The sequence below is a fragment of the Parasteatoda tepidariorum genome, chromosome 9 (genome assembly GCF_043381705.1).
Source record: "Parasteatoda tepidariorum isolate YZ-2023 chromosome 9, CAS_Ptep_4.0, whole genome shotgun sequence".
Taxonomy (NCBI): domain Eukaryota; kingdom Metazoa; phylum Arthropoda; class Arachnida; order Araneae; family Theridiidae; genus Parasteatoda; species Parasteatoda tepidariorum.
The window spans coordinates 80,071,696-80,090,535 of NC_092212.1; the positions used below are offsets into that span (position 1 = coordinate 80,071,696).

Sequence of the window (18,840 nt, forward strand, 5' to 3'; positions counted from 1 at the left end):
TGGGTTTAACAATAAAAAAAACAGGGTTTTTGCAGCGATTCAGAAAACCGGAAAAATCAGTTATCCGGAATATCGATGGTCCCGATCGTTCCGGATAATCGGTTCCCTACTGTATATATAAAGATATTATATGTATTATATGAAGAATAATGTATATCATTACATTTTTTCACTAGTAGAGATTTTCATTTATCAACCTGAAGTTTTTAATATTAAACCTTCAACAGTAATTGCTTCTTTTGTTAAGCTATAAAAGAAAGTTTCAAATGCATAATTCTTCTGTAATTTTAATAGATTGAATTAAATCATCTAGAAATAACAGTTATCTAAATTCCACAGTAAGGAAAAGTTATTTGAGGGAACTGATACTTTTAGAAGATAGTTGTCTAAGGTGCTTGAATTTTTAGAGCAATAAAACTGCAAATTTAAATAATAAGTCAGCTAAAATTCGAATTACTTTTATTTAAAACTAAAATTTCATTTTTCCTACAAACCAACAAAATTATTTTAAATATTGTTTCCGTCTACCTGTTGAAACTTGGAAGTATTGGAACCTAAAAGAAAAAAAATATGAATTAGTAAGAAAGTCATATTTACAATAATAGTGGCAGGTTTTAAAATATTAGAAATTGTTTTTTTTTTTTCACGATTTAAATTAACTGGATGAAATTAAATTTTCTTCTTCAGATAAATAGCATTCCTCTTCTGCCATTTCTATTCCATCCTCATAGCTGAAAATCATGACAGGTACCACAGCCACAAAACAAAATACACAGAAGAAAGTACTGCCATTAACATTATTTACAGAAATTCAAATATATAATTCCAACCTTATTATAAAATTTTAAAAATTTTTATTTTCCTATACATCTGGTATCTTTATCGTACTTGTAAGTTTGATAATTATATTTCCTTTCCTTTTCTTCTTGCAAATCTTTTAACTCAATATACCTAGTATATATTTTTATACTTTTTGTCAGACTTCATGAAATTAATAGCTTTTTGATAAATTTATGATGCTGATTCTGAAAAAGGACTTCCGTTATTGTCAATCACACCAGAGTTTCTTAAAAAATAATTACTTTAATATTTTTTAATAAATGTAAACAAGAATCAACAATCGTTTAATAAATTAAAATTTAAAGTTATCTACCAATTTGTATTCTTTTTTTACACTCAATCGAATAGAGTTAATTACAAGCTGATAAGGAGCATTTATTTTAAAGTTGTGAGCAATTTTATGTGAGGAAAATGTCTAAGAGAGAATGATTTGAAATAATACTATTAAAAGAAGTTGAGTATAATGTCTCCTATATAACTTATAATACCGAGCTGAATAAAACTAATAGTTAGTTGTTACACATATTTGTTTAAATATAAAAGCATATCTTAAAGGATGAAATTCAATAAAAAATGCACATAACTTCCAAACAATAAATGTTTTTATTCAAATTTTATTGATTTTTACTCAATTCAGCATTAAAATTGCATAAGAAACTATACTGACTTATATCTTATACTTTTACTGACTTAATTTCAAAAATAGGAAGAAAAAAAAGAAGAAATAATTACAGTCAAACCCCGCTATAGTGAACCTTCAAGGGACCGAAATATATGTTCACTATAACCGGGAGTTCACTATATCCATTATGCGGGCAATTTAACTAATGGTTCCCAAACTCCTCCTTTTTAATACACATTATTCAAATAAATGACTGAAAAATATTATGTAGTAGCAAAAAATGTGTTATTTTTTATTACTCTTCGTCTTGCGTACGAAAAAAATTAGTAATCTTTAGCTGATGNACAAAAAAAAAAAAAAAATTAGTAATCTTCAGTTGATGAGCAATCCTCAACATCAGATATGGAAACACTTCTCGACTCTCAGATAATTTTTCTTGAATTTCTATTATTCCGCTTTTTAAACCTGTTTAACCTGCCATTTGAGCATATAAAAGTAGTCTCATAAAATCGTTTAGCAAATTCATAGACATTTGTCCAGATACTGGAAAATTGGAGCTTCTTCAAATGCTGAACCACTTCAGTAATGCTTTTTCAACATCCTTGTGATCTGATTTTCTCAACTTTTTTCTGCCATTTAAATTTTTTTCATGAGCAGAAATTGTTAATTGCCTATTTTTCCACATGTTATAAACTGTAGATTTGGATAGTTTATATTCCCTGCAAATATCAGCTTGATTACATCCATTTTCAATTTTTCTGATTGTGCCCATTTTATCAGCAATGGAGAACATTTTACGTTTACTGCTCGCCATAGTTAAATTTGAGACACTTGTTTGCAGGCTTTTTTTATAACTGAACTGAGAGCAAAAAGGAGTTGAAAGGAGGGCCTTATGAACACATATTAGTGTCCAACCCTTTGACCAATAATGAATAATTACTCACCCCCTCTGACATCCCACTGACACCTTACAGGTGCATCATCTGCCTGGGTTGGAAATATCTACTTGATTTGTTTAGGGATGGGAAAGTAAGATAAAAGAAGCAAACAAGAAAAAAAAGGTTATCGCTACCTTTCCCTCTATAGATGGTTTTAAAAATGGTACATGTACTTATTTTGAAGTAGAAAATTTAAAATTATTACAAAAAAATGAAGAAAAAAATCAGTCAAAGACAGAAAAAAGTTCATTATATCCAACTTCATCAATTTTTTGGTTCACTATATCCACAAAAAATAACATTATACTGGTATAGCAAGGCACGGGACCGAATATTTCGTTCACTATATCCGGGAGTTTACTATAAACTGTGTTCACTATAGCGGGGTTTGACTGCATAATTCTTTTTCACTATGAGGAACATTTTGTTTTCAATATTGTAACAGAAACATTAATGTGGTAATTGTTAAGATATGAGTTTCAATCTAAAGTAATAACATAGCTTGATTATGGTTGTTGCTAATACAAATAAGATCTTATTCTTACATATCTGTTAAATATATTTACAAACATGAATGGTTTGAGTATTGGACAAAGCAAAAATAAGGTTTGACAAAAAGAATAACATATCTATCTACATATAAAATTGAATGACTTTTTGCATGCATAACTTGATTTAGATCATTTTTTTTCTACAGTTAACAAATCATCAGTTTTTTTTCAGAGTGGCATAATACAAGTGCAATATCCAACAAACTATAACTTGTTTCAATTCATCACTTTGGATTAAACTTTCTTCATTAACTTTAAATGGCTGTACTGAGTGGCAGGGCATCCTTTCCTTTTTGTTGCAGCAATATTCTGAATTTTTTTGTAATATTTGATTCCCCTTTATACTTATGCAATATTCAAAAAATATATTTTGTATTGTTTTAGCTAGGCTTTAAAGGTGTGTTTTTTTTCCTGTAGAAAAAAAAAAAGCTTGACATAAAAAATTCATTTCAATTACTAACTTAATTCCTAATAAGTTTACATCATATTTTAACATCAGTAGAAATTTATTTTGGTATGCTGACCTTTAATCCTTCATTAATCTCTTTAAGCCTCATTATGCCCTTTAGTCTTAGTCATCAGCTGCAACTATAGTCATGAAAGTGGTTACCAGCAAAGAAAAGATAATACAGTCGAACCTCGCTAACTTGAAACTTGATTTCACGAATTTTTCGATATCTCGAAGAAAAAAAAAATTCCCTTCAAATTTCCTATACACTCAATGTTAAAAAAAACTTGATTTCACGAATTTTTTTTTTCTAAACCCTCGATAACTTGAATTTTTTTCTCCATAAATAGTGCAGATTTTTTTTCTAAAATTAAAAAAATATTCCAAAAAAAAAAAATTTAAGAATGGCTGACAAGGCATGGAATGATGCGTCTTCCTCTACGATAATGAATGGCTTCAAGAAGTCTGGACTCATTAAAGATCACAAAAGAGTAGTCAAACAATCAATATCGCTAATTCTGCTGAAAACTACACCGAAAATGATTGAAACAGATTAACCAGACACAACATGGAATTTCATGACTTGGTAAACGTAGATGATGCAGTAACAGTGTGTGGTCAGTGGGATGGATGACAATGACATCATTGCTCAAATGAAAGCTTCTCGTGAACTATCATAAGAAGAGGAGAAAATCGAAGATTTAGCGCTCAATGTTACTAACAAACAAGCACTTTCTGCAGTGGACACTGTAAGGAGATTTATTGAGAGGCAGCCGAATATGTCAGAGGAGAAATTTAAAGCTATAGTCCACTTAGAAAGTGTTATAGACAAACGTTCTTACACATCTCTAAAGCAAACAACAATTGAATCTTTTTTTGAATGAAAGTGTANGAGAGGCAGCCGAATATGTCAGAGGAGAAATTTAAAGCTATAGTCCACTTAGAAAGTGTTATAGACAAATGTTCTTACACATCTCTAAAGCAAGCAACAATTGAATCTTTTTTTGAATGAAAGTGTAAAAAAGTGTTTTTAGAATAAATATGGAATAGTAAATAAGGTACGTAAAGAGCATTTTTCTTTATTCTACCATCGATAACATGCGATTTTCAATAATTCGAATTTTCGATATCTCGAATTTTTTCTACTCTCCATTCAAGTTTGAGATATCGAGGTTTGACTGTATATGCAACAAGATTAGAAGACTGTTTACAGTACACAAAGGAAAACAGAAGTTAATGATCCTATCTAGAATATAATATGAGGTTGGAGGGAAAACTAATTACAAAATGTATAGCAGACAGTTTAGCATCAACAATCATCATAATTGTACCTGGCATATTAATTAAACACTGTAAAATTTTATAAAATCTTATGTTATTATAAAACATTATATGACATTTAAAAGGTCAAATTAAAAACTTAAATAAGTAAACCATTAATATTGTAATTTTAAAAAAGTTTAAACAAAACATATACTGTTTAATATAATTTCTAATTACAGAGGCCCTTTCATTTTAGAGCTTCCAGATTCATGCCATAAATAATGATGTTTCAGTTCCAATTATACCATTCAAATTTAATATATAGGGTTAGATGGGGTAAAGTGGATATAAAATTAAGATTTTTTTAAAGAAGCCTCTGAAACCAAAGCATTCAATTCATTTTACTGAAAATTTTGATGTGTGTTATAAACATTGGATTCATATAAGTTAAATATGAGACATAACTTGTCTATTTAGCTTGATTAGCTTTTTTTACAGTAATGCATTCAAAAGAACATGTTTTGGCATAACCACTTAATCCCAGAGTAGGGTTAAGTTAGTATAGTTCTAATGGGCATTAGTATATATTTCATTAAAAACATATGGAAATAATGTTTTAGAAAAAATATGCTCTTAAATAAATGTATCTTGATTATATTTTTTTAAAAAAAATAAGTGCTTAAAAAAATAGTTTTTTTTTCATATTGAAGAGTTAATGCTCAGAACTATAAAATTTAGGTTTCACTTCTAATACAGTACAGAACCTGTTATCCAGAAATCAGAAAACCAAAAAACCGGAACGAAATTCGATAATTTTCCCGCCATTAAAAAAAATTTTTTTTTTCTCCTCATAAGATTTCAGGATTTTTCATTCTTTTTTGAAAGATGTTTAACTTACCATCATTTTGGAAATAATCATTAGTGTATTACTTCATCATTTTTTCTTCTTTTTAAGATTATTTCCAAATATATATATATATATTTTAGTTGGGTTTAACAATAAAAGAAACAGCTTTTTGTAGCCATTCAGAAAACCGGAAAAATCAGTTATCCGGAATAACGATGGTCCCGATCGTTCCGGANCAAATATATATATATATATTTTAGTTGGGTTCAACAATAAAAAAATGGCTTCTTGCAGAGATTCAGAAAACTGGAAAAATCGGTTATCAGGAATAGCGATGGTCCCGATCGTTCCGGATAATCGGTTCCTTACTGTACAGTATATTTTGCCGAACTCTACACAATAGTAGTTGGTTTATTTGAAATATAAATAAGAGTGCAAAAATTAATATCAGCAGTGGTAATTTAAAGAGTTTTTACTTTTTATAGCAGACATATATTTTCAATGAATATAGTTAGTACTTTAAGGACACTGTTTTGTTTTCCATGACAAAAACTGCCATTTGAAGGCAGAAACTTGCGTGAAAACTCATCTATATCTTAATATGCTCATTAAGATACACCATTGTGCTACTTTGATAATTTGTTTAATTGTATAATATGTCTGTTATATTGTTATTCCTCCAATCATTCTTCCCCTCAAAAAATAAAATTTAAAACCATTATGTAAATCATTATGCGTGTTGAAATAATTATGTAGGGCTATAATCAAACAAGTGACTTATTTTTTAGCTATTTTATAATAAAATATAGAGCGTTAGATTCGTATTAAAACTAATACAGAAAAGTTAGAAAAATATTCCTAACACACAAAGCTTAACTAAACCTAACCATATAACCTGTGTACTCCACCTCAGAAAACAATTCATAATAAATAGAATTTTAAAATTTATTCTAAAAATAATTAATGTAGATATGTTCTTTAGATATCTCTCTACTAGTTAGAACTAAAACTAAAAGTTTTTTTTTACAGTTTTTAATGATATTAGAAGAAAGTTCATCAACAGCTTAAACTAAAATACTTAATAAGTTTATCATAAACAGATAGTTTGTAAACATCAAATTTTTTTCTGAAACAGAAATAAAAATGCTTACTGCAATCCCAGTAAACAACTCTAAAAATATTAAACAAAGTATCTCAGCACAAAAGGAGAGAATACATATTTTTTTAACATATACCCACTTTATACATCAGCTACTTTTACATCAGCTGACTCTACAAGAAAGAAAAAAAAAAGCTGTAAATATCTTTTAATACTTTCACTTTTAAATACTTTTTCTTTATTCCTTTCTGAGGATATCACTCCAAAAAAAGCTAGATATTTTGGCATTTCGAAATGAACAAGTAATTCTAATTATAAAGTCAACCTATATAGAAATTTTAAGAAACCTTTAGAACCACTGTGTTTGACACACACAATGAACATAAAATGAACTTAACTTTTGAAAGAAGGTTTGATGGGACCTTCTTAAATTTTAAGTTCTCTACTTTCAAGAAAGCAGGAAAAATAACAATTACACATCATATTGATGATTCAGGAGTGTAACACAAAATTTTTTGTTCGGGGAAAAGGCTAGTACAAAATACAATTGTTTACGCAGATCAAGTATAGCCAACATTTTTGAGAAGAAAGTCACTATTTGAAAAAAAAATAAATTTTTTTTGTTCCGTTTGAAACTTTTTTAGTTCGTAAAGAAAATATTTTTGAAAAGGCTAATTAAAAAGGTAAAAAAATGATATTTATAGACTGATAATGTTTCTTTGTTGTTGTTGCAAACAGCTTATTTATGTAAATATGTAATAAGATTTAAAAAATATCAAAAGATAATAAATCATATTGTAAAAACAATTTAATAAAAATATTATGAAGACTGTCACAAGAGTAAAACTATAACAATTTGCAAAATATTTTTAGAATTGAAGCAAAATTCTTACAGGGGCAATTGTGCCACAGGTTAGACATCCATTCAACGTCTGTATAGTAGAAATTAACAATAATAAGAAAAAAAAAACTCCCTGAGCCCCTAATTTTTTCAGGCTGATTTTATTAAATTTCCCTGTGATTTTTTTTAATTGCATCATTAGTTTTATTATTCATTTCACAGTTCTACCTTATATTTATACATAATAATGTAACACAAAACAATTATGCTTGATATTAAAATTCAAAAAAATTTATCTTTCTTTCCTTTTTCAAACTATTATAAGCCAAAATTTTTTTTTCCTTAAAAAATATTCGATGCTGACATGCAAAAAATTTGACCCCGGATGTCAATTCTCCTTTTAAGACGCAAATGAAAAATGGATTTAAAAAATTACAAAAAATCAATTTTAAAGAGTCATTTTTAAATGCATTTTGTTAATGTTTTAACTTCTAAAAAATAATTTTTTTTAAATATTTAATAATATAGTATATTATAGCAAAGTGTCCAAGTTGGTTTTTTTCTCCACATTTTAATCTTTTAAATATCTCGCTCAGAATTATAGAATATTGAGACTTTATGGTAAAAAACAGTTTCATAATATCTACCTTTTTCAAAATTTATTTTCCTATTCCACATATCATAAAAAATAGAAGAAAATAAAAATAATTTATTTTAATTTAGCAGAAGCTTTAAAATTTATAAATAATCATTTCAGGAATGCATAAAAAGAATGAAGCATCAATTCTATGAAATGAACACATCGGAACATGCAAAGGAAATCTATTTGAAACTATGCCTTTTATTTAAAAAAAAATAATGAAAAGAAACAGAAAATGAACCATTCTAAGACTGAAAGCAACATCACTCTTGTTGCTATCTATTTGAAACTATGTCTTTTATTAAAAAAAAAATATATATAATGAGAAGAAACAGAAAATTAACCATCCTACGACTGAAAGCAACATCACTCTTGTTGCTTTCAATATGTGACTAGATAGGCGAGCAACAGGGCTTGATTTTCCTCAATTTTTTTTGTACTCAAATGCAGTTTCATGATATGCATTAGGGTTGTCATAAACAAAACAAAAAATTACTACCCAAAAATTATCTAAGTAATACAATTCTAAAAATAATTTAACTACATTAAAAGAACACAAAACAAAATTAAAAAAAGAATCGAACTCACCGAACTGTTAAAGAAAGAATAATTAAGTGTGTCTGACGTATTACAGATGCTCAGTTCAAAAAAATCAATACTTTGCTGGCAGCTAAATGGGGAATTAAACCATCAGCAATCATTGAATCAGTGGCTGGCATGCTAATCAATCACTGAAAAAAAAAATCGAATGACATTTAATTCAGCAACTAATATAAACTTAAAAATTAAAGTACACAACTAACAATCAATGAAAATTGTAACAATGGATTAATTTGAATGTAGTTTTAAAAAATTTCAAGTAAAATATAAGTAGCATAATTAACTAAACATTTATTGCATCATTTCCAATATTTGGCGGCACACAAAACTGCTGCGGCACAGTGGTTGAGAATCACTGTCTTAGATGTTAGATAGTAGATATAGTTGTACAGCAGGTGACTTTTATTAATTCTTCAGACCATTAGTGTTGACACTTAGAGCTACAAATTTGTACATGTGCAGAAAAATATTGCAGGAAAAAATTTTTTTTTTCTCATTTAATATTTTGAGACAGTATGTTTTCGGATATTTCAGGTCAAAGGACCAATCAAGTCCAGTGTTTTCACAACAGCCCGAGAAAGCGAGAATCTCGCATATTTTTTCTTTTCTTGCATTAAAAAATGATTACCGCGATAAATTCGCACACTCTGTAAATTAATTTCAAAATTCGCGAATTTCTCGCATTTTGGAAAAAGCTTCGAATTATGCCATTTAGAATAAGATCCGTTTCACTTTTCTTCCTTGATCTTCCATTATTTTCAACATCTGCCCCGTTATCTAGCTTCCCTATTTATCAGTATTGTTTAGAACCTTTTCCAACAACAGAACACAACCCCTTTCAGAGCACATTTCTCTGCAACCACGCATTAACCGTAAGGTCTCTTCATGTAAGACGTTCAAATTTTTAATGCACTAATGTAAGATGGAAAAATACTTTGTAAAGGCAAAATCTTCTATGATGATGCAGCAAAAATATTCAATACTTTAAAAAATAGAAGACATTAAAAATGTGTTATAATTAAAGAAATGATTTTTTTTCTAAGAGTTTTTGTGCTTTTTTAGTTTTTAGAAATCTCACTTAACTTTCTGAAATCACACCCTGTTTCTGAGAAAGGGTGAGAAATTTTCATCCATTTTTTTTCTATGATGAAAACACTGCAAGTCACTTTAAAAGTTTGACCAGGGTTGAGATTGGCCAAAAGGTAAAAAAGCTGAATTTTCATGTGAGTCAATCTTACATGATTTATAGCAAAATTATCAGTAACATATTCTCATCCAGTTCCGCTGATGTTGTAATGCCTATATATAGAAATAATCGTCGACAGAAAAACTGCCACATTAATAGTAACTAATTCACGAAAAAAACTTACTTTTTACAAGAATCGCGATACAGGAATTTAAAAATCGCGTGAATACAAATAGCGATCTTGGATTTTAAAATCGCGTGAATGATACTTGATATTGGATTTAAAAAATGTGAAAATACAAATCATGATGCTTAATTTTCAGATCGCGTAAATACGCAAAATTTTCAGATCGCATAAATAAGAATAAAAATTGCAACGAGCATCTTTTAAATCAGGTAAATAAGAAAATTGATGCTTGATATTAAAATGGAGTGACGTCTGGATTACGAAAATACGAGTTATCTAGCAGACGGGTATAAATAAGGAAAATCATATTTTCTGTTCGTAAAAAGTAATAGATAAAATAAGTAGATGTGCGGAAGAGTTAGCTGCTACGTAGTTTGAATTTTCTATATATCTTTCGATATATTATATCTATATATCAAATCGGAAATAAATGTTATTATATTATTTCAACCACTGAATTTTCAGAAAAAGCGGAATATATATATTTAAAAAAAAAAAAACTGAAACTTTTAGAGAACCGGAGTTTTTGATAAAAAGGCTGAAATTCGAGAGACAAAAGCGAAAAAGTCGGAAACCCGCTAAAAGCGGAAAAATCTCATCCCTGTTTGACCTAGCCACAGAAAGACTTGAAAAGCATCAATTGAAAGGTTTATTTCTTAGCTTTACGATGATTTTGAAAGTTTCTTCTGCTATTATTTGAAAAAATTGTCATTTTTCATGAAAAACTTAGTTTTTAAAACTCTATAACTTGAAAATTTTTTAAATTAAAAATCTAAAAATTGATGGAATTACTTCATTTTATATAAATGACCATTTCTCCAAATTTCTTTAAAATCGTGGGAAGGTCGGTCTTATACTGATAGATCTGATGTGGAATGATTCAATATTATCAAAGTATTTAGCCATTATAGATCTAAAACAAATTATTAAATAGCAAAATATTACCACACATATAGCTTTCAAATATAAAACTCACATGAATAAGGTAAAATTAAAAGATAATTATGAAATAAAATAAATTGAGAAAAAAGCTAAATATTTTTACAAAATTTCAAATTTAATTAAAATAATCATTAAAATATTTTAATAAAATTAAAAGAAAAGGAAAACATTAATTAGATATAGAAGAAAAGCCTAAAATTTGTTAATTTTTCACCAAAAAAAATGAACATTAAATGAAAAAAAAAAAAAAAAAAAAAACCAACTTAATTGGACTCTGAAGAGAAGCCTAAAGATTTCCAATTTTTTTACCGAAGTCGATCCAATTCCAAAAGTGCATTTTTTGAATAAATAAGGAAACCTCTTCAATAAACTTTCTATATAGCCAACATTTACATTTGAATCAATCTTGATTAAATGCGATCATATGTAATCAATACTAGCTCCAAAGGGATGGAAATTCAAGAGTGCTGCAATTAAACACAGCTCATGTTGAGTAATAGTAAGTTTATCAGCAGATTTGAAATGTTCTGTGCTCTTAAATTTATCAGTTAACAAATTTGCTTCATGCTAAGAATGATGAACAAAAGGTGGTGGCGTTCGAGGTCTTGAAGCTTCTTGTTCCATTGTTCCTGGATGACGAGCTTCTCTTCGTAATGCCCGTTGCAAACACTCCCATTCATACTCATCATCTCTTGCTTTAGCAAAATCAACATGAAGCCTTCCAGAATAAGCGCTTTCGTCTTTATTTTCAATTTTTAATCTATAGCCAGATAACATCATTGCCTCATCTACATAAGCTTCTGCAATAAACCGCACATGGCAAAAATTCTTTTTACTCATTCGAACAGTACTTATTTCACCACATCTACTAAAGATCTCACGGACTATTTCTTCGGAAATTTTTTCCGGTAAGCCTCCAACAAACACAGTTTTACAACCTGGGTGTCTTTCTCTTGTCTTAATATGTTGCCCTGGATGAGGAGGATAAAGAACACAAGAGGATAAAGTGATAGTTTCCTTTACTGGAGGAATCATCATAGAGTTGTCTGGGGGATACATAGGATATGGTAAATAGTTTCCCATCATACCATACATATCACCTGTCATGGGCATATAGGCTGCATAAGGATTAATACCAGCACTTGTACTAGGCATCATATCCATGCCTGAGCTAACAGGAAGTGTAGTAGAAGCTTGCATTGTATTCGGAGGCATTCCCATGCCATCCATTTGGTTACCAGGCCACTGAGGATTCATTGCAGCATACATGTTAAAAGGANTGAAAAACTTAGTTTTTAAAACTCTATAACTTGAACAATTTTTAAATTAAAAATCTAAAAATTGATGGAATTACTTACCAGGGGTCTGTCTAGGTTTTTCTGAGAGGTACCTATTTTGTGAAAATTTAGACATAATTTGTGAACAATTAAAAAATAAATTAAAAAATCAACACAAAAATATGGATTTACCGTTTTTTAAGGGACACAAAAATAAAATTTTAAGAAAAAGTATTTTGTGAAACTACCGTTTTTCCTAAAATTGAATTTGTGAAACTACCGTTTTTCCTAAAGCTGACTTTGTGAAGGTACCGCTAAACGGTAGTAAATTCAGCCTGGACAGACCCCTGCTTACTTTTATATAAATGACCATTTCACCAAATTTCTTTAAAATCGTGGGGAGGTCGGTCTTATACAGATAGATCTGATGTGGAATGATTCAATATTATCAAAGTATTTAGCCATATTAGATCTAAAACAAATTATTAAATAGCAAAATATTACCACACATATAGCTTTCAAATATAAAACTCACATGAATAAGGTAAAATTAAAAGATAATTATGAAATAAAATAAATTGAGAAAAAAGCTAAATATTTTTACAAAATTTCAAATTTAATTAAAATAATCATTAAAATATTTTAATAAAATTAAAAGAAAAGGAAAACATTAATTAGATATAGAAGAAAAGCCTAAAATTTGTTAATTTTTCACCCAAAAAAAATGAACATTAAATGAAAAAAAAACAAACAAACCCCAACTTAATTGGACTCTGAAGAGAAGCCTAAAAATTTCCAATTTTTTTACCGAAGTCGATCCAATTCCAAAAGTGCATTTTATGAATAAATAAGGAAACCTCTTCAATAAACTTTCTATATAGCCAACATTTACATTTGAATCAATCTTGATTAAATGCGAGCATATGTAATCAATACTAGCTCCAAAGGGATGGAAATTCAAGAGTGCTGCAATTAAAGCAATTAAACACAGCTCATGTTGAGTAATAGTAAGTTTATCAGTAGATTTGAAATGTTCTGTGCTCTTAAATTTATCAGTTAACAAATTTGCTTCATGCTCAGAATGATGAACAAAAGGTGGTGGCGTTCGAGGTCTTGAAGCTTCTTGCTCCATTGTTCCTCGATAACGAGCTTCTCTTCGTAATGCCCGTTGCAAACACTCCCATTCATCTCTTGCTTTAGCAAAATCAACATGAAGCCTTCCAGAATAATCGCTTTCGTCTTTATTTTCAATCTTTAATCTATAGCCTGACAGCCTCATTTACACAACTTCTGCAATAAACTGTACATGGCAAAAATTCTTTTTACTTATTCGAACTTGATCTATTTCACCACATCCACTAAAGATTTTATGGAGTATTTTTTCAGAAATTTTTTTGAGTAGGCCTCCAACAAACACAGTTTTACAACCTGGATGCCTTTCTCTCGAAGTAATACATACCCATGGATGAGGAGGATAAAGAACACAAGAGGATAAGTTATAGTTTCCTTAACTGGAGGAATCATCATAGAGTTATCTGGAGGATACATAGGGTATGGTATGGTAAATAGTTTCCCATCGTACCATACATTGTCATGGGCATATAGGCTGTATAAGGATTGATGCCAGCACTTGTACTAGGAATCATATTAATGCCTGAGCTAACAGGAAGTGAAGTAGAAGCTTGCATTGTATTCAGAAGCATACCCATGCCATTCATTTGATTACCAGGTGAATAAGGATTCATTGCAGCATATATGTTAAAAGGAGCCATCATAGAATAAGATCGTTGATTTGAATCAACGTTATTCAGTTCTGGAATGCCAGAATTATAAGCAGAAAAAGTTTGAGCTATTGTAGGAATTGTTGGCGGCAGCGAGTGAGATTGAAGCGATTGTTGCGACGAGATCTTTAGATGAGATTTTTGAAACTGCTGCTGAATATTAGAATTTGAATTTACCTGCTCTTCTTCATTGGAGTTTTCTTCTTTATTTATATTTGTCAGATTTCCAGACTGATGATTATCTTTCTTAAATTCTTCATCAGGACTCCGTTCCCTTTTTATACCTTTTGGAGGAATTGTTGGTTGCTGCGATTGAGATTGTTGAAAGGCGATCGTAACATGAGATGGATGAAACTGCTGTTGAATACTAGAATTTGAATTTACCTGCTCTTCTTCATTGGAGTTTTCTTCTTTTTTTCATATTTGCCAGATTTCTACACTGAGGATCATCTTTCTTAAATTCCTTTTCTGGACTCCGTTCCCTTTTTTCATCTTGTGTCCTCTACATATCTCGAAGCTTTCCTTGCCAGTGATAATTGGAACAAGACGGATAAAATGATTATTTAAGGTAGGATGTCTGTGGTATTTATTTACGTTCATTTAAAGTAAACGCTTCTGACTGCCTTTTTTTGTATAACTTAGGACTCAAGTTAGTAATTAATGCTCAATCTAATTATTAACTGCAACCTTTATTTGAGTATTGCTTTTTACCACCTTCCCCTGAATTCGCTAATCATAAAACTCAGTGAACGGAAAAAATTGTTTGAAAAAGTTGGTTTGTGTTGTCTGAGTTATAGTGCAAAGTTCCATACAACCAGTTCGCACAGTTTTCCCCATTGAAAAAGTTGAAGCGATGTGAGCAAAACGGCATCCGTCCGTTCCGTATATGTCTGTGTATCGGTCTTTATTTGTTGTGTGATATCTCGTGCCGGTGTGTTTAATTATAATTTCGTTTATTTATGGCCCCAAAATTTAAATTTGCCGATGGTATGAAGTTAAGACTGTTCTTTATTTTAAAATTTCCCTTTTTTATGTGAATATATCTGTTTCTCGATATAATATTGACTTCATGTAAACGGGATGGCAATTTTTATGTAGTTAATTAATAATTTTTGTCTGTTTTGTAGGAGAAAAGGTCTTATGCTTCCACGGTCCACTTTTATACGAAGCTAAAGTAAGTATTATGAAGGTTATTGCTGTGAAGAGTAAATGTTGTATTTCTATGACTTAATTTGTTTTATTATTTTGACTGTTAATTTATATATGAGAGAATCGTTCACTTATTTAAATTTTGTTAGTATTAAGTCATAGCTAAGAGCAATTTCTTGTTTTTATATAAATTCTAACAACTAGAAAATATGTCCTATGTCATGCCAAAACACAAAGTAAAAAAAAAAACTATATTGTCCTAATTATGGGAGATATTTCCGTATTAGTTCTTGTTTGTGTCAACTACATGGCCAAAACGCCATTTCTGTCTTGTACTTGCCAAAGTTTGACTTTTCGATTTTTTGGTTGACATCAAGGTGGACCCTTCTAGTAAGTCTCCGTATGATGTTTGGGACGATTTCCATATCGTACTCTGTGGCAGAATATTTGCCAAGTGTTAACAACTTCCGGTCAGTGGCCCGTGAGAAATTTAAAAAAACATTGCAAAAAGGGACCAACTTGAAGGGTGTAACTCGAAGCCATGTTCAGGCAAGCCTCTACATGTTTATTATTTGTTTTATAATTTTTTTCTATTTAAATTAGATTTTTCAAATTTGGTGGCTTAGTCATTGCTTTTGTCATGGCAGATCACGATATGGAAAAAATCCCCTGATGTTTATTAGTTACGCACTTGCCACGAACTAGTTTTGCAAAATTTGATGATGAGCCCCCGATGGCTTAGGGGATAGAGCGTTCGCTTTTCAATGAGGTGAACCAGGTTCGAATCCCAGCAATGTCTCGGGACTCGCATCCGGCTTGCACCGACCACAGTGCTGACATGAAATATCTATCCTCAGTGGTAGACAGATCATGGGGTTGTCCCTTCGCCGTCAGGCTAACCGGGGAAAGTTCTTGTGATCTTCCTCTCCATGTAACGCAAATGTGGGTTAGTTCCATCAAAAAGTCCTCCACGAAGGCAAATTTCTCCCAATACCCTATCCAGGAGTTCCCTTGTCTTCTGGATTGGGTGCAAAATTACAAGGCTACGGAGTTGAACATTAGTAGTTGTAAACCCATAAATGTCATCTGTTCCACGACGGTTGTAAAATAAAAAAACATGATACTTTTTTTGGCGCAGGTACTGGTACACAATTTTTTCTCAATTATATAAATGAGATGATAATCTCTGTTTTTACAATCCCTGCCATTTATCTTAAGGCCTGGTTTCTTAGGACAGGTCGGCATTATAATACGTCAGCTTAAAATGAGCGCTAACCCATGATTGGTCAATTTGTGAGTTAAACAGCATACGTGATTGAGCGTCAGACTGACGTCCGAATCAACTGCAGTTGGATTACAACATAACGTTAGCGACCGAAGCAATAGCTGACATCATTCAACAGAGCATTGAAATCAGTCAAGATTTTGATTTTAACATTAAACATAGCTTCTTCTTCCTCTTAATTTAGCTCAGCTATAATGTGTTTTTTCTTGGACAAAGTCCGTATTGGTTCTTTAAAGCACTGATCGACAATAACAAATTTAAAATGAATATTTGTTTACATTATTAACGCATGCGCAATGCAAGATGGTGTCTGCGTTGGACAGACTGCTCACGCTGAGCTAACAAAACAGTATTTTTTTGGCGTCAGAGTAACGCTGACGCCCAGATAAGGCGCTTGTCCTAACAAACCAGGTCTTTACTGATGAAGGATTGTCATTGTTTAACAGAAAGGTGTATTAGTTTAAAAACCTATTTTAAGTCTTGATAATATGAAAGCATATTTTCAAGTTACACTAAAAAAATTTTGATGACACAATATATTTTATTTCTTAAAAAGCCTGATACTTCAACTTCTTTATTTCTTTTTATTTTCATAGTGCATCAAGGCGCAAGTTAAGGAGAAGATAGTGAAATATTATATACACTATAGTGGTTGGAATAAAAAGTATGCTTTAATTAATATTTGATATTAATATAATGAATATTTACATGTTTTAATCCATTTGTTTCACATATAGTTAAGGAATTTATATGTTATAGATAATATTGATTTTCTTAATGAAATCAGAGAGATTCCATATTTGTATTGGAATACTTTTATTACTTTTTATGTATGTTATTTTTACTTATGTATTTTATTATTTTGTGTATGGCATTACATTTTATAATATAGTTCTTATTCAGTTGTGATTTGTTTATAAAAAGAACATATTTTTTTGCATGTTTTATTATTGATAATAGTAGTTTAAAAGGAATATTCGACCACTACTTAGTACTCGCGCTTTTTGCAAAATGTTTGGCCATATATTCAGCAAAGTATTTTTTAGAATAGTATTTTTTGCCAAAACTTCTTTTTAAAAAGTTTGAATTGGTTTAATAAAGAATAATTTAATATCGTATTTTTAGATTAATTAGATTAAGATTTTAGATTAATTTAGATTAATTCGTATTTTTAGATTTAGAATAATTTAAGATCGTATTACATTTTTAGAAATATTTTTTCACGTATTTGTTATGCTCTAAAACTTTCACATTGATTGCAAATTAATGTTCTGGAAGACAAATGCAGAAATGAAATTTAAAGAATTTAAGCTAGATTACTTTATAATGAATCCTTGAGTTTCGCACTGAATACTTTTTTTTAATTATATTCAAACAAGTCAATTTCTTTGTTTTTCTGGCACATTTTGTTTGAAGAATTTAGAATGTTTTTTTGTTTTGTTTGATTAATTTGTTTTTTATTTAATAGGATATTTTAACAGAACGTTTCTACTAGACTTTTTCTTTTATTTTCACTTTTTTCTTGTACAGTAATATAGATAATTAGTAACATAGAAAATGGCGATTTTGAACATTAAAGTTATGTTTTAAAAATTAGGAACAGTTTTTTTTTTTAAAATTCTCTTTTACTTCTTTATTTACTTTTCTTTTTATTATGACAGCAGTTTTGAAGAATTTCTAATAAACGTTCTTTTATTTTCACTTTTTTCTAAAAAATATAGTAATGTAAAACTTAAATTTAAAATTTTACTGTTAAATACTTTGTTCAAAAATTACTAAAATTTTTTGTTTTGGTTTGTATTTAGCTATTTTTTTAGGAAAAACTTTTCTCTTATTGATGTTTTTATTAAGACAGAGCCAGGGTTGGGTTTTTGCTGTCAAAAACTGGTTTTTGACATGACAGTCGTGAAAACCGTGTTTTACCGGTAAAAACTATCAAAAATCCACTGTTTTCTTTCATTTATGGCATATAGCAGACAATACATTATTGTCACATAATTGCTTTTATAAATGAATGTTGTAAATGATTGCTATTGATTTTTAAACTATATACATGTGTCATGTATTCTTATAGAAGGATATACATTCATTCAGAAATATTGTAATATACTTATTGAAAATAGTGATACTTACTTTTGTCATTATAGCTTGATTTGCAAAGGATTCAAAATTTTGCACTTCTTAATTGTTAGAAGTAATCAAACAAGCAAAAAAGCTTGGAACTATTAATAATTTCAAGAACTAAAAAGAAGAATTTAAAATTTGGCATTTCTTAAATATTAGAAATAAGCTAAACAAAACTTTCAAAACTTGTAACTACTAACAAACTCTATATCACGATATA

The 18,840-nt window shown here is 29.5% G+C and overlaps 2 protein-coding genes across 2 annotated transcripts in view; one reads left to right on the forward strand and one right to left on the reverse strand.

Moving 5' to 3' along the window:
- Positions 1-442: 442 nt before the first annotated feature.
- Positions 443-12,276, reverse strand: LOC122270789 (ecto-NOX disulfide-thiol exchanger 2). Its single transcript, XM_043049552.2, has 3 exons — positions 11,314-12,276; positions 8,678-8,820; positions 443-554 (listed from the first exon to the last, which is right to left on the reverse strand). The coding sequence occupies exon 1, from the start codon at positions 12,271-12,273 to the stop codon at positions 11,572-11,574; it is 702 nt and encodes a 233-aa protein (XP_042905486.1). The 5' UTR covers positions 12,274-12,276; the 3' UTR covers positions 443-554; positions 8,678-8,820; positions 11,314-11,571.
- A 2,522-nt stretch (positions 12,277-14,798) lies between these two features.
- LOC107452528 (mortality factor 4-like protein 1) overlaps positions 14,799-18,840 on the forward strand; it is a 30,254-nt gene continuing 26,212 nt past the window's right edge. The window contains exons 1-3 of the mRNA XM_043049551.2: positions 14,799-15,049; positions 15,190-15,236; positions 17,093-17,160. Coding sequence (XP_042905485.1) covers positions 15,022-15,049; positions 15,190-15,236; positions 17,093-17,160 — 143 coding nt within the window. The 5' untranslated portion in view covers positions 14,799-15,021. The remainder of the gene's footprint in view (positions 15,050-15,189; positions 15,237-17,092; positions 17,161-18,840) is intronic.